Below are 13129 nucleotides of genomic sequence, written 5' to 3' on the forward strand. Positions count from 1 at the left end.
AAACTGCTTTCTGACTTTGCCACAATTAAAAAAAAAACCCTGCTTCTACCTACCTTTGTTTTCTTTCCCAGGCCATCTATAAGGCTGACTTGGAGTGGCTCCGTGGCATTGGCTGGATGCCTGAAGGGTCTCCTGAAGTGTTGAGGGTCAAGAATGCCCAGAAGATCCTACAAGACAGTGTCTATCGGACCCCCGTAGTGAGCCTCAAGTACACAAGTGTTGTTGACACACCTGAAGTTGTCCTTGCTAAGTCGAATGCTGAAAATATTAGTATTGTAAGTCACCTTTCCCTCGTATGTTAAAATTAAGTCATGCTTGTAAGTGACTGATAAATAATTAACCTGGCAATCTATTTGTAAGATAAGAACGTTGATGATAGCAAAGGTTTTAATATGTAATGTTGGTAAGATTGTGTTCTTGTTATTCATAAATTTTAAATGAAAAATATTAATACCAATTTAATATTAAATTTGAGTAACTTATGTGAAAAACTTTTAGATGTTTCTTCCTTAATATGAAAAAATTGGGGATCAGAAAAGTTGAAAGTTGTACACTGGAACTAGCAGAATTACAAATTGCAAAATAATTTTGTGGGTTTTTTCCCATAGCCGAAGTACAGAGAAGTTTGGGACAAGGATAAAACTTCAGTCCACATAATGCCAGATACGCCAGAAATTAACCTCGCCAGAGCCAATACTCTTAATATGAGCAATGTAAGTACCTCAACAGACTCCTTTTTGGTTTGGAAAGTCACCCAGTGGGTGCTATGATATCCCTAGGGAACTCTTCGTAGGCAAGAGAAAAGATTGCCTGAAGACTCTTTACCATCAGCCCTTTGACCAGGAGTGAGGAAAGGAGCAGATCCCTTGCTCTGAGTCACCCAGCAAGGCCAGTTACTGGTGAGCGCATGTCAACATGACAAAAGGGAGAAGGGGATAAGGATGAGAAACCTGAAAGAGGACTGGATGAAGAGACACATGAACAAGAAAGGGACATTAGTGACAGACGAACACAAAATAATGATGAGAATTCTTTGCAAAACTCTATATGAATTTGAAAACCTAGATCTAGAGGGGATTTTCTAGGAAATCATAAATTACCAAAATGACCCAAGGAAAAGAATAAAAACATATAGCAAGAAATTAAGAGGATTATTAAAGATGCTCCTTCCTCCTCTCAGATATCAGGGTCATCCAGATGATTTCATAGGAGAATTCCTTCAGAACTTCAAGAAATAATCAAACAATCATAGAGCCTAATGAAAGAAGGAAAGCCATCACAATTACCAAAACTTGTCAAAAATAATTCCACAAAGGAAAACTGTAGACCAATAATGAGGAAAATCTTAAATAAAAGGTTAACAAATAAAATTCAGTAGTACATGAATATGATAGGAGACAAACAATTAGAGTTCATCCAGGAATGCCAAGAGGGTTCCATATTCAGAAACCTAATAATGTAATAGCACAAAAGAGAAAAATCACACATTCACCTTATTAGATTTGAAAAAAGGCATGTGACCAAATCCAATATCCATTCTTATTTTTAAAAATAAAATCCTAGTAAAATAAGAATAAATGAATATCATAATGTGACTAAAAGAGTAAATCTCAAATCAAAGGCCAGGCTCATCCTTAGTAAGCTAATCTTCTCATTCAAGCTAGGAATAAAACAAGGATGCCCACTGACATCACCATTATTATTTAACATTTGCTGGAACTACCAGCTAAGTGAGTAAGTTCCTCACTCAAGCCAAAATAATTACATAAGAGTAAGAATAAAGATAAATGTTGGGTTTAAAAGGCAAAATTATCTTTACTTGCAGGATAAATCCTTATGTCTGGAAAAAGGAAGAGAATGAACTTAAAAATCTATTAGATAAAATGAGAGAATTCGATGGTTAGCCACACAATTTAAGAAAGCTCAAGAAAGGTATTGTCCTCATGGATCACAGAGATTTCTTATGTGTAGAATAAATATCACCCTAGAAGAAGGATACTACTTTAGTGCAGTTCACCATGGTTTGGAACTTCACATCTTCCAGAAAATAACACATCTTTATGAGAGAAGGAAACTGCCCAGCAAAGATTCCTCACCATGTGCCAAACTATACGCATTAGCTCTGTTGTAATGAGCTAATTTTTTCCAAGAGATGGGAAGAAAATAAAATTTGGGGCACTGATACATTTTTTTTTCATACAAGAATAGTATGGTGCAGTGCCCTCTCATCACCAAGTGACTGGTTGGAGAGGCAGTCCATTCTTCACCTCAGCCTCTTCTTTTCAATCCAGAGGCATCTTTGGCCGGACAATCAGGGAAGGTCTCATGTGCTCTCTTTTGCATGATGCATTTCTCAGCTGAAAATACCAGAACCCTACTGCTGATATCTTGATGTAAGCAAGACTAGTATTTGAAACTATGCCAAAAGTAAAGTTGTGAACTTTAGATATTAGATATGAAGACATTAATGAGAATGGCTTGTGCTTTGGAAGAAATCAAACATCGTATTTGAATGCTAACCAAAATGTAATTTTTTTTTTTTTACGCATGGGGTCACCATGACTATAATCTTGATAAAATCCACTATTTAAAACTGTTTCTATCATTTGGGAAACACAACTTTTCAGGATATTTGTATACGATTTTCTAGTTAACCAAGCAAATTCATGTAAAATTGACTCATTTAATCTTCAAACTAATCATATGAGTAAAATAGTGTTACTTTGTTTTTATCAGATGGGAAGGTTGAGACTTAAAGTGATTGAGGAATTAACCCATGATCTTAAAGTTAGTAGGTGAAGTTTGGCCTCAAACTCAGATTTTTTTTTTTAATAAAAAATATACTTGACTACATAAACAAAAATTTATTACATAAATAAAAATAGTGTAACAATATATGTAATAAAACTAAAAACAAAAGATTTTAAATAACGTAATAAGTTTGCATTAAATATTCTCCAATACGTTGAAATTGGAGAATACTATTTCTTTTGTACAAAAAAAAGAGTCTATTGTTAAATAGGACCACCCAAAATTCATACAAAAACTTGAATGAAAATTCATACAAAACTTATCTGTACTTACAAGGACAAAATTTGTATGAGCACTTCATATTTCAGATATGTAAAGCCCATGAAACTATTAATTGAAACTCATCTCTCCTTTCTGCACTGTTAAAGCTCCTATATTGTTTGGTATGATTTCTGAATTATACATTTGAATTACTGTTATTTCTGAGAATCTCTGACATTGTCAACACAGAATGTGTCCATTTAAATATGAACATATATTTAAAAAGCTATCTGTAAATCAGTCACTACCCTACTTCTCTGTACAAATAAAAACACGCTGTATTTAAAAAAAAAAAAAAGGCTACTGTGGTGGCGCCTGGGTGGCTCAGTCGGTTAAGCATCCAGCTCTTGAGCTCAGCTCAGGTGTTGATCTCAGGATCATGAGTTCAAGCCCCACACTGGGCTCCACTTTGGTGGTGGAGCCTACTTAAAAAAAAAAAAAAAAAAAAAAGCTGTTAACCTCCAACTGTCCTTCAGAAGGAACATCTAACATTCCCAAACAATATTCATCACCAACCACATAAGAAGATCTAAGAAACCATCCTGGGGAAAACCTCCCCACAAATATAAAAAGTTTATAATTCTGAAGATTATAAAATTGACTTGAATTCTAAAATTAAATAAATTGAATTATTGAATTAAATCCAGTAAGGGGCTCCTGGCTGGCTCAGTCGTTAAGCATCTGCCTTCAGCTCAGGTCATGGTCCCAGGGTCCTGGGATCGAGTCCCACATTGGGCTCCCTGCTCGGCGGGAAGCCTGCTTCTCCCTCTGCTACTCCCCCTGCTTGTGTTCCCTCTCTCACTGTGTCTCTCTGTGTCAAATAAAATCTTTAAAAAAAAAACAAAAGAAATCCAGTAGTCCTCATTAATGTCTTATCCCAATGCTACCAATACGCCAGGACAAAAAGCCACTAAGCCCTGTCATATAAACCATGAGGTACTACAGAGAAGCCATTATTTAAATTAGAAAGAACTCTCATCAAGCCCAGGTCTCTGAACTCCAGACACCATTTCATCTTCCAATAGCATGGTGGAGAATTATTCTTTTACTTATTCCCTTCTTAACAGATTCTGGGACTTTAAAACTGGACTACTTTGATTATTAATTCTCCTTGAACCCTTGAAATTATCAGTACATCTGAATCCGAAACGATACCCTATTTTTTTGTCCTCTTCAGAAAATTTACCGTGAAGATTGGGATGAAACGAAGATGAGCTGTGATGTACGGCTGGATGCCATCCCTATCCAGGCTGCCAAGGCCTCCAGGGAAATCGCCAGTGACGTACGTGTGGCCTTGTTTGACTTGTCAGTTTCTAAGCAAACATCCTAGGTGCATCAGGAGTACATACTGTGATCCATCTGCTTTGTTTTTCCATCTCCAGTATAAATACAAGCTTGACCATGAGAAGCAGAAGGGACACTATGTGGGGACCCGCACCGCCAGGGATGACAACAAGATCCGCTGGGCCCTCATAGCTGGCAAGATTCAGAATGAAAGAGAGTACCGGCTGCACTGGGCCAAATGGAAGACCAAGTTCCAGAGCCCTGTGGATATGCTTTCCATCGTGCATTCTAAAAATTGCCAGACCCTAGTCAGCGACATTGATTATCGCAATTACTTACACCAGTGGACATGCATGCCTGACCAGAACGATGTGATTCAGGCCAAGAAAGCCTATCAACTGCAAAGCAATGTGAGTGGGCTACATTTTAGGATGAGCTCGTCTATCATTTTGCCATGACTCCCAGAAAGTTTATATTCTTAAATTTTTGTATCATCACTTCCTGTCTTTATACAGCCAAGAGTTTGGTTTTAGTTAGACCTTCTAGTACAGTGTCAAAAATCCGCAAAGCTGTGGAAGCTCTAGATTCTGTATCAAGGAATAAAGGGTTGTGTGAATACAAATCTTAATTGTAACAATATAAAGACAACGGCTGTGAAGATACTATTTATGGAATTTAAGGAGTAACAGGTTGATATCATAAGTAAAACATTGGCAGTCCATGGAAAGGATGTAGGCACAGATAAGCTTTTATAGTTAATACAGTGTTTAAAAATCTTGAGTTAATTTGCCAAGGTTTTTTTAAATCAGGAAATTTGGGGTACAAATCTAAGATTTCTTAGTTCTTTAGGAAAAAATCAGAGAATGAAGCTCGGGACATGCATTACACCCCTGGCAACAATAGGTGGAGCTGAATTGAGGCTAACCCCCTTTAAATAGAAAATAGATCCCCCAGTTTTTCATATCACCTGATCTCCTAATGAATTTACTTACGTTACCTGCCTGGCTGCTTGAGTATGTCATTCTTATGTGTATTTCTCCATCAAACCAAGGGATAGAATAAATAGGACCCGGTTATGACCAGAGTTGCTGAAATCACTCGGCCTTGTTTCCACAGGCTGTCTACAAGGCGGACTTGGAATGGTTACGTGGGATTGGGTGGATGCCGAATGATTCCGTCCCTGTCAATCACGCTAAACATGCTGCGGATATCTTCAGTGAGGTATTCCAAGATTTCACCTGCCATTCAGTGCGTTTCCTGGGAGACTGAACAAAAATATACAAGCCAAAGCTCAATCATTCCCCATCAGCAATTTTAACAATGGCAATTGCTGTCATTTAAGCCAGACATACCTTTTCCCAAAACAATCCTCTACTGTCCCTATCACATCAGGGGACCACATCCATAATACAATATACAGTATAATCAGCTGATGCTTGGAATTATATAAAGGGAAAACGTCTTTTGTCAGAAATGGCAATACACTTGGGAGAAGTTTGTTCAGTTGAAAAAAAAGTATTGAGTAACGTGATACACAGAATGATACAGTACATGATCTTGGTAGGTAAGCAAATCTGCTACTTTAAAATCCGTGGGAGGGCGCCTGGGTGGCTCAGATGGTTAAGCGTCTGCCTTCGGCTCAGGTCATGATCCCGGGGTCCTGGGATCGAGTCCCACATCGGGCTCCCTGCTTCTTGGGAGCCTGCTTCTCTCTCTCTCTCTCTCTGTCTCTCATGAATAAATAAATAAAATCTTAAAAAAAAAAAAAATCCGTGGGAGATATAAGAAGCCAACCCAGTTGTTAAAAAATAAAATGCTAAGAAAAAGGCCGAATTGCCAAGAAGGTGCCATTCAAATACGGCACTCTACACTTCTGGTAGTGACAGGCCCTTAAATCTAGTGTCTCTTTCTCAGCTCAGACAGGACCAGAAACTGCAACTGTCTGAAAGATATTTTCTTTCCTATAGAAAAAATATCGCACAAAAATAGAAACCCTCAACTTTACTCCTGTGGATGACAGAGTTGATTATGTGACTGCAAAACAAAGTGGCGAGATCCTCAATGATGTAAGTACATGTCTCTCATTCTAAAATTGCCCAATCATGAAATGTCATTTTCAAAGCCTTCCACCTACGTTAGCTCAGCATGCAATCATTGTCTGCGATATGGATTGTAATCATTGAGACGATGCTAGCATTTGCTTGGACAACATTATGCTTTCTTAACATCAAGTAACTTACACCTCTTGCCTCTCCTTTCCAGATTAAATACCGGAAAGATTGGAATGATACCAAATCGAAATACACCCTCACAGAAACCCCTTTGCTGCACACTGCCCAGGAGGCAGCCCGGATACTGGACCAGGTATGGGTTTTAGCCAGATGCCTGGTACTCTGTGTGGGGACAGAGGACCATAGTGTAACTGTGGGACATGGATGCACACGATCAATACCTCCGTTCTAACTCCTTCGTGTAAGCCTCTATTGTGGCTCTCTGTCTTTTAGTATCTCTACAAGGAAGGCTGGGAGAAGCAAAAAGCTACGGGTTACATTTTGCCTCCAGATGCGGTACCATTTGTTCACGCCCATCACTCTAGTGACGTTCAGAGCGAGGTAATTTATCTGTAGATGAGTGCACGCTGCAGTGTGCCTGGGGCTAGCAGGCCTGGCCAGGCTTGGGGGATGGTTGAAGTACCTACTCCTTTCTGGTCCTCCCTGTGGGCTTTGGGGGTTTTGTCTTGTTTTGTGGGCTTCTTTAAAAGCTATTGTTTGAGTGCTTTACTCTTTCTTCTATTCCCTCACTTCCTTAAGATTGCTAAGCTTTCAAATAAAATATAGGCAGAATTAGAAAGCAAATCTATTTTTTCTATTTTTAAATTGATATTTCTTTATATTTATTTATTTCAGTGCTTTTTGTTATTTATTCTGAGGGAGGCAGAGGTAACAAGAAGCTGAAGGACTGCATTTGCTGATGTTTCAAGCCCCCCTTTTCCTTGAGTGCTTGTCAAAACTGATGCAATCTCTATTTTCTCCTACCAGCTGAGATACAAAGCTGAACACGTAAAACAAAGAGGTCATTATGTTGGTGTTCCGACGATGAGAGATGATCCCAAACTGGTTTGGTTTGAGCATGCAGGCCAGATTCAGAATGAGAGACTATACAAAGAGGACTATCATAAAACAAAGGCCAAGATCAATATACCTGCTGATACGGTGTCGGTGTTGGCCGCCAAGCATGGGCAGGAGCTTGTCAGTGATATTGATTACCGTAATTACCTGCACCAATGGATATGTCATCCTGACCAAAATGATGTGATCCAGGCAAGGAAGGCCTATGACCTACAGAGTGATGTAAGTGACTTTGTTTCTTAATTATCTAGAAATGTTTGGTATACTTTGAGAATTATAAGCAGCATTCTGGAAGCACCAAGCTTTGAGACTTCAAGCCATAAATATTAAGTTTGTTCCCAGAAGGGAATTAAGGTTGGATATGATGTAGAGAAAGACCAGGAGCAGTGATTGGCTGACAGCTTTGCCTACTAGTATATCTGAATAACTTTCAAAGTCATTTTTTTTTTTTTTTAATTTTTGTTTGCATCATCTTTGCCATCAGCAACATCTCACATCTCCCTGGAAAATTATCAGCTGATTTAAAATAATAATTGGCTTGGGGTGAGAATGGAGAGTGGGTGGGATTTTAACAATATTGGATGATAGTGTAGTCAAGGACCTGGGAATGCCCTGTTCTTGCTTTGCCAGGCATTTTACTCCTGCAGGCATTTATGAAGGACTTGCTTGCGAGGAATCAAAGCAAAAGGGAAACAAAGTACTGATGAGCCACGTGGGGGCCCAGAGTCCCTCACACAGAGCTTTGGTAAAGGTAGGGTAGAGAGTTCATGACATAGGCCGTCTTGCAGCGAAGCTTGAGTCAAGACCTGCAGCTGCCACCAGCAGTCTGCAAGCCACAGAAACACAGTGCATCAACGTGATACTCAGATGCCCCCAGGAGCTAACCCTACCTGGTCTTCTCATAACCAAAGTGGAAAAACAGGAGATCAAAGACTGCCTGCAGCACAGGGGCTGAGCTTGAACATCCCACCTCACTCTTGCCGCAGAAGAACAATTGTTGCGGACCTTAACCAGATTAGCAACTCCACCGCAGTTGGTGAGGGGTGGCCTGAGAGAACCCAGGCCCTAGGCGGGGGAGGGGAAAGCTAGGCTTGGCCTGAGGGATGTATCCCCCTGCTCTTTAATACATGACCATTTAGTCATGTCACTTTCTTCAGATAGTCTGAATGTCCCACATATTTCTAAGTAATTAAATATAAGTCCGTCTAAAATTATACCCTCCTTGGGCGCCTGGGTGGCTCATTTGGTTAAGTGACTGCCTTCGGCTCAGGTCATGATCCTGGAGTCCCGGGATCAAGTCCCGCATCGGGCTCCCTGCTCAGCGGGGAGTCTGCTTCTCCCTCTGACCCTCCCCCCTCTCATGTGCTCTCTCTCATTCTCTCTCTCTCAAATAAATAAATAAAATCTTTAAAAAAAAAAAATTATACCGTCCTTAGTAAAACCTTTTCTTAGGCTCACTGCTGAAAACAGTAGCTCCCTGCCCCTAACTCCCACAGCACTTGAGTGTTCTCACTCTTATACTCTCCCCTTGTAAATGACTTCTCTTTATACTTAGCCCTCAAAGCACCTAGCACAGTACCTCACTCATAATAACAAGCTCAAGAAATATTTCTCAGGCAAACAGTTGAAATCATGACTGAATCAATGAAGCAACAGTCGCTGGAGAGAAATCCTTAAAAAGCTCCTGAATAAGTTGCTTCTGATCTACTGTCTGTAGTCCTGTGTGAGTCACTTATACCTGCATTGTATCTTTCTTCCTGCTCTCAGAATGTCTACAAAGCTGACCTGGAGTGGCTCCGAGGCATCGGCTGGATACCCCTGGATTCTGTGGACTACGTGAGGGTTACGAAGAACCAGGAAATGCTGAATCAGGTACACGAAGCCTGTTCTCACCTAATGCCTGGCCGCCTCGCCTGCCATGTGGGGGCAGGGACCCAATGGAAGGAGACCAGTCTTAATCATCTCTGTTTCCTTGCAGATAAAATATAAGAAAGATGCTCTTGACAACTATCCTAACTTTTCAAGTGTGGTGGATCCTCCAGAGATTGTTTTGGCTAAGATTAACTCAATCAATCAAAGTGATGTAAGTTTGCTTTATGTATAATGATGTGCATGGACTGGGAAGTTAGGTGTCTGTCATTGACTGCATTTGCTTACCTCCAGATAACTGCTTGTAAGAAAATGGACAATGGGGTGGGAAACTATGAGATCATCGTTCGTGGGAATGTCTTAAAAGTCACTAGTAGGAGATATACTGTACTCACTTACAGAAAATATCTATATTCTTGTCCAAATTATCCTATTAGATAAAATGAACTTAAATTCAACCCATTCATTTAAATCTCTAAATGTAGACTATTATCTTGCTAGGTAGAAACTATAAAACTTTATACGTTTATATTAACCAAAGGTTTTGTTTGGTTTTGTCTTGTTTTCTCTCCTTAGGTAAAATATAAAGAAACATTTAATAAAAGAATAAAGGGCAAGTATACATTTTCTCCAGATACGCCATATATCACCCACTCCAAAGACATGGGAAAACTCTATAGTACTGTAAGTCTTATTTTATGTCATTTACAGCTCAGTTCTTAATTTTAAGCTCTCGGCAGTATTCATGTCCTTGGTTGATTTTGTGAATAACTGAACTTATAAGATTATTTTTATTGTATTTAGTCTTATTTATTAGAAATAACTTGTCTTTATTAGAAATAGCACTTATTCAGCTGGTATTTTTTTGAGCTCCTGTGATGTGCCAGGCACTGCAGGAAGTACTAAGGGGCTGAAGCTCAATAAGACAAGCCCATCGGGAGCTCATGCAAATGAGAGGGACAGACATACAAGAAAATAGATAATAACGTATCAGGTGCTGAGCAGCTCTAGGCGCACATAGGACTAAGCACCTGCCAAAGGGAAAAGAGAAGAAAGACTGGTTCTTCTTTAGCAGTCATGTTTAACATCTCCAGCCAACAAATGGAAGATTTGCCCTCCAAATTTTAATTCATCTAAGTCAAAGGATGATGTGTGTGTGTGTGCAGTGTGTATGTGCGTATGCCCAATGGGAAGCAATCTTTGGTGATTCTCTCCCTATGTGAAAATTTATTTTCGCTTTTATTAGAACTGTAAACATAGTTAAACTCGGTTATAAAATGCCTCACTGTCTGTAGATTTAATTTGCAGTAAACCAAAAAACTCAGCCCTATTCGTAGGTAGACAAAATAATGGCTCTAAGTAAAGATGTAAGCTTTGCCTTTCAACGTAAATATTTTACCGTGGTTTTACCATTTTCTTTTTAGCGATATCTGAAGGAAGTTGACCACAAACTTTTGTTGACACACATTTCTTTGTTCCAGATACTGTATAAAGGGGCATGGGAAGGAACCAAGGCCTACGGCTATACCTTGGATGAACGCTACATTCCCATTGTTGGAGCTAAGCATGCCGACTACGTGAACAGTGAGGTCAGTAGTACTTTCTCTTCTCATGGGTTTAAGAGTCTTCACTGGGGAGCTGGTTAGAAAATCCCAGTGATTCTCAATGTTGTACCTACTTCACAGCTTAAATACAAAGAGACCTATGAGAAGCAGAAGGGCCACTACCTGGCTGGAAAAGAAATCAGTGAGTTCCCTGGTGTGGTTCACAGTCTGGATTTCCAAAAGATGAGGAGTGTGGTAAGCAAAGCTCACTTTCATAGAGGATCTGTACTGTTAGTCTGCCTGTTTGTAACATGTTCTTTAGTTGAGAGGGGCATGGAGTCCTTGAGATTTATCCCCACCCCTGCCAGTTAGCCTTGTGTTCCTTTGATAGCTATGGGCTTCCTCCCTTTCCCTCCCTCCTCCACTAACCCACAGTGAAGTATCTATGTATGGAAAAAGGAGAATGCAACAAGGTAACTATTTACCCCCTGTGTTATGAAAGGATAGGAAATTGAAAAAGAAGAAATAAAGTATGAGATCATCATTCTTAGGCTTTGTTTATTCTAAAGGCACTGATGTATACTAGAAATAAGACTCGAAGAGAGATCAGTCTGAATAATTAACACTTGAATCCCTTTCTTCTTTTTGTCTTTAAAAAAATACGATTCTTTAGTTGAACTACAGAAGACATTATGAGGATACCAAAGCAAATGTTCACATCCCCATTGATATGATGAATCACGTGCTGGCTAAACACTGCCAATACATCCTCAGTGACTTGGAATACCAACACTTCTTCCATCAGTGGACGTCTCTCCCGGAAGAACCCAACGTTATACGGGCCCGAAATGCACAGGAGATCTTGAGTGATGTATGATGTCCTTTCTGCAGCTTGACTTAGCTACAGGCTTCACTCAACCGTGCCTTGGCCCTCCATGCTCCATTTGTCCCTGTATTCATAAATGTTGTCCTTTTTAAAACACAGTGATATGAGTAACCCCTTTTTGGTGTAAGAATCCCCTCTGGGCCATGTGACACCACCTATTTTCATACCGGACTAAACTTAGCCATTCCTCTCCTCCTAAGCTTCTTTAGGTCAGGGCATTAAAGACCTCCAGCTGTTGAGAGGCCCACCCTATGACCGCAAAGCACTGAGCACAGCCAACGGCTGATAGGAAATTATCCAAATGCCCGATTATAAATTCAGTTAGTGCCTGTCACCTTTCATCATTCCTTCCTTCTTGCAGAATGTGTATAAGGATGACTTGAATTGGCTGAAAGGCATTGGATGCTACGTTTGGGATACACCTCAGATCCTCCATGCCAAGAAAGCATATGACCTCCAGAGTCAGGTGAGATCTTCCTAGAAGGACTGGCTCACTGTGGATCAGTGGAATCCGTGGTGCTCTCCGTGGGGTGACAGCCAGGCCAGCCCTGGCTTTAACAGTGCAGGATCCAGGGCAACCGAAGGCCCCCTGCCCAATAAAACCTCTCCTGGTGACCTGGTGTGGTGTTGGACCTTCTCAGTTTTAGTCTCTCCTGTGGTTTAAGCATTTGATGTTTATAACAGAAAGTTTCCTGAGAGGTGTTTTCATAGTGAACCACTCTCAAGCATCTATGCTGAAGTTGGTAAGGTTAACTTGCAGAGTGTAAAATGCAAATGCATGCTTTGACCTTGGGTAGATAAGTTCTGAAGTAAAAAATAGATATTTGGAAAGTTTCCCAGCATACGGCTGGGCTCTGACAGGGCAGGTTAACAGAATGTTGAGCCTGAGGGACTGCAGTCAGGGATGGGGCGCGTGCACAGAGAAGACATGGAGAATGGAGAAGCAGACCTGACAAAGAGCCAGACCCCGCTGTTGGTTGAGACAAACTATTCATTTTGACAACCATACAAAGTCAGCAGGAATATAGAATGATAGCCTCTCTGTTAGTATTAAAGCAGAAACCCAGAAATAAAGGCTCATCTAAGTTGGCATAAACTGCCCTATCTGATGGCAGACCTGTATTTTCCCATTTCCGGTGTCTTCTTTTTCTTTACAGCTACAATATACAGCAGGAGGTAAAGAAAACCTACAAAATTATAACCTGGTCACAGACACCCCACTTTACGTGACTGCTCTTCAAAGCGGCATTAATGCCAGTGAGGTACGTCTTCCTTGTACTTCTCTTCCAGGACGAGCCGTGATTGTCTTTGTGTATTTTTGAACAGCAGAAAAGGATAACCCATCT

At 40.2% G+C, this 13129-nt stretch overlaps 1 protein-coding gene across 17 annotated transcripts in view; it reads left to right on the plus strand.

Moving 5' to 3' along the window:
- Window positions 1-13129, plus strand: part of NEB (nebulin) — a 200570-nt gene that overhangs the window by 117652 nt on the left and 69789 nt on the right. For all 17 annotated transcript variants that reach the window (XM_035008051.1, XM_035008034.1, XM_035008039.1 and 14 more), the window contains 17 exons: window positions 72-275; window positions 609-713; window positions 4250-4354; window positions 4455-4766; window positions 5473-5577; window positions 6324-6422; window positions 6619-6720; window positions 6861-6968; window positions 7395-7706; window positions 9252-9356; window positions 9463-9567; window positions 9930-10037; window positions 10835-10942; window positions 11039-11152; window positions 11571-11768; window positions 12145-12249; window positions 12941-13045. In XM_035008051.1, the coding sequence (XP_034863942.1) occupies window positions 72-275; window positions 609-713; window positions 4250-4354; window positions 4455-4766; window positions 5473-5577; window positions 6324-6422; window positions 6619-6720; window positions 6861-6968; window positions 7395-7706; window positions 9252-9356; window positions 9463-9567; window positions 9930-10037; window positions 10835-10942; window positions 11039-11152; window positions 11571-11768; window positions 12145-12249; window positions 12941-13045 (2400 nt within the window). The remainder of the gene's footprint in view (window positions 1-71; window positions 276-608; window positions 714-4249; window positions 4355-4454; window positions 4767-5472; window positions 5578-6323; window positions 6423-6618; window positions 6721-6860; window positions 6969-7394; window positions 7707-9251; window positions 9357-9462; window positions 9568-9929; window positions 10038-10834; window positions 10943-11038; window positions 11153-11570; window positions 11769-12144; window positions 12250-12940; window positions 13046-13129) is intronic.

Source organism: Mirounga leonina, unplaced genomic scaffold, assembly GCF_011800145.1.
Source record: "Mirounga leonina isolate KUSES-001 unplaced genomic scaffold, KU_Mleo_1.0 Mir_151, whole genome shotgun sequence".
Lineage (NCBI taxonomy): Eukaryota > Metazoa > Chordata > Mammalia > Carnivora > Phocidae > Mirounga > Mirounga leonina.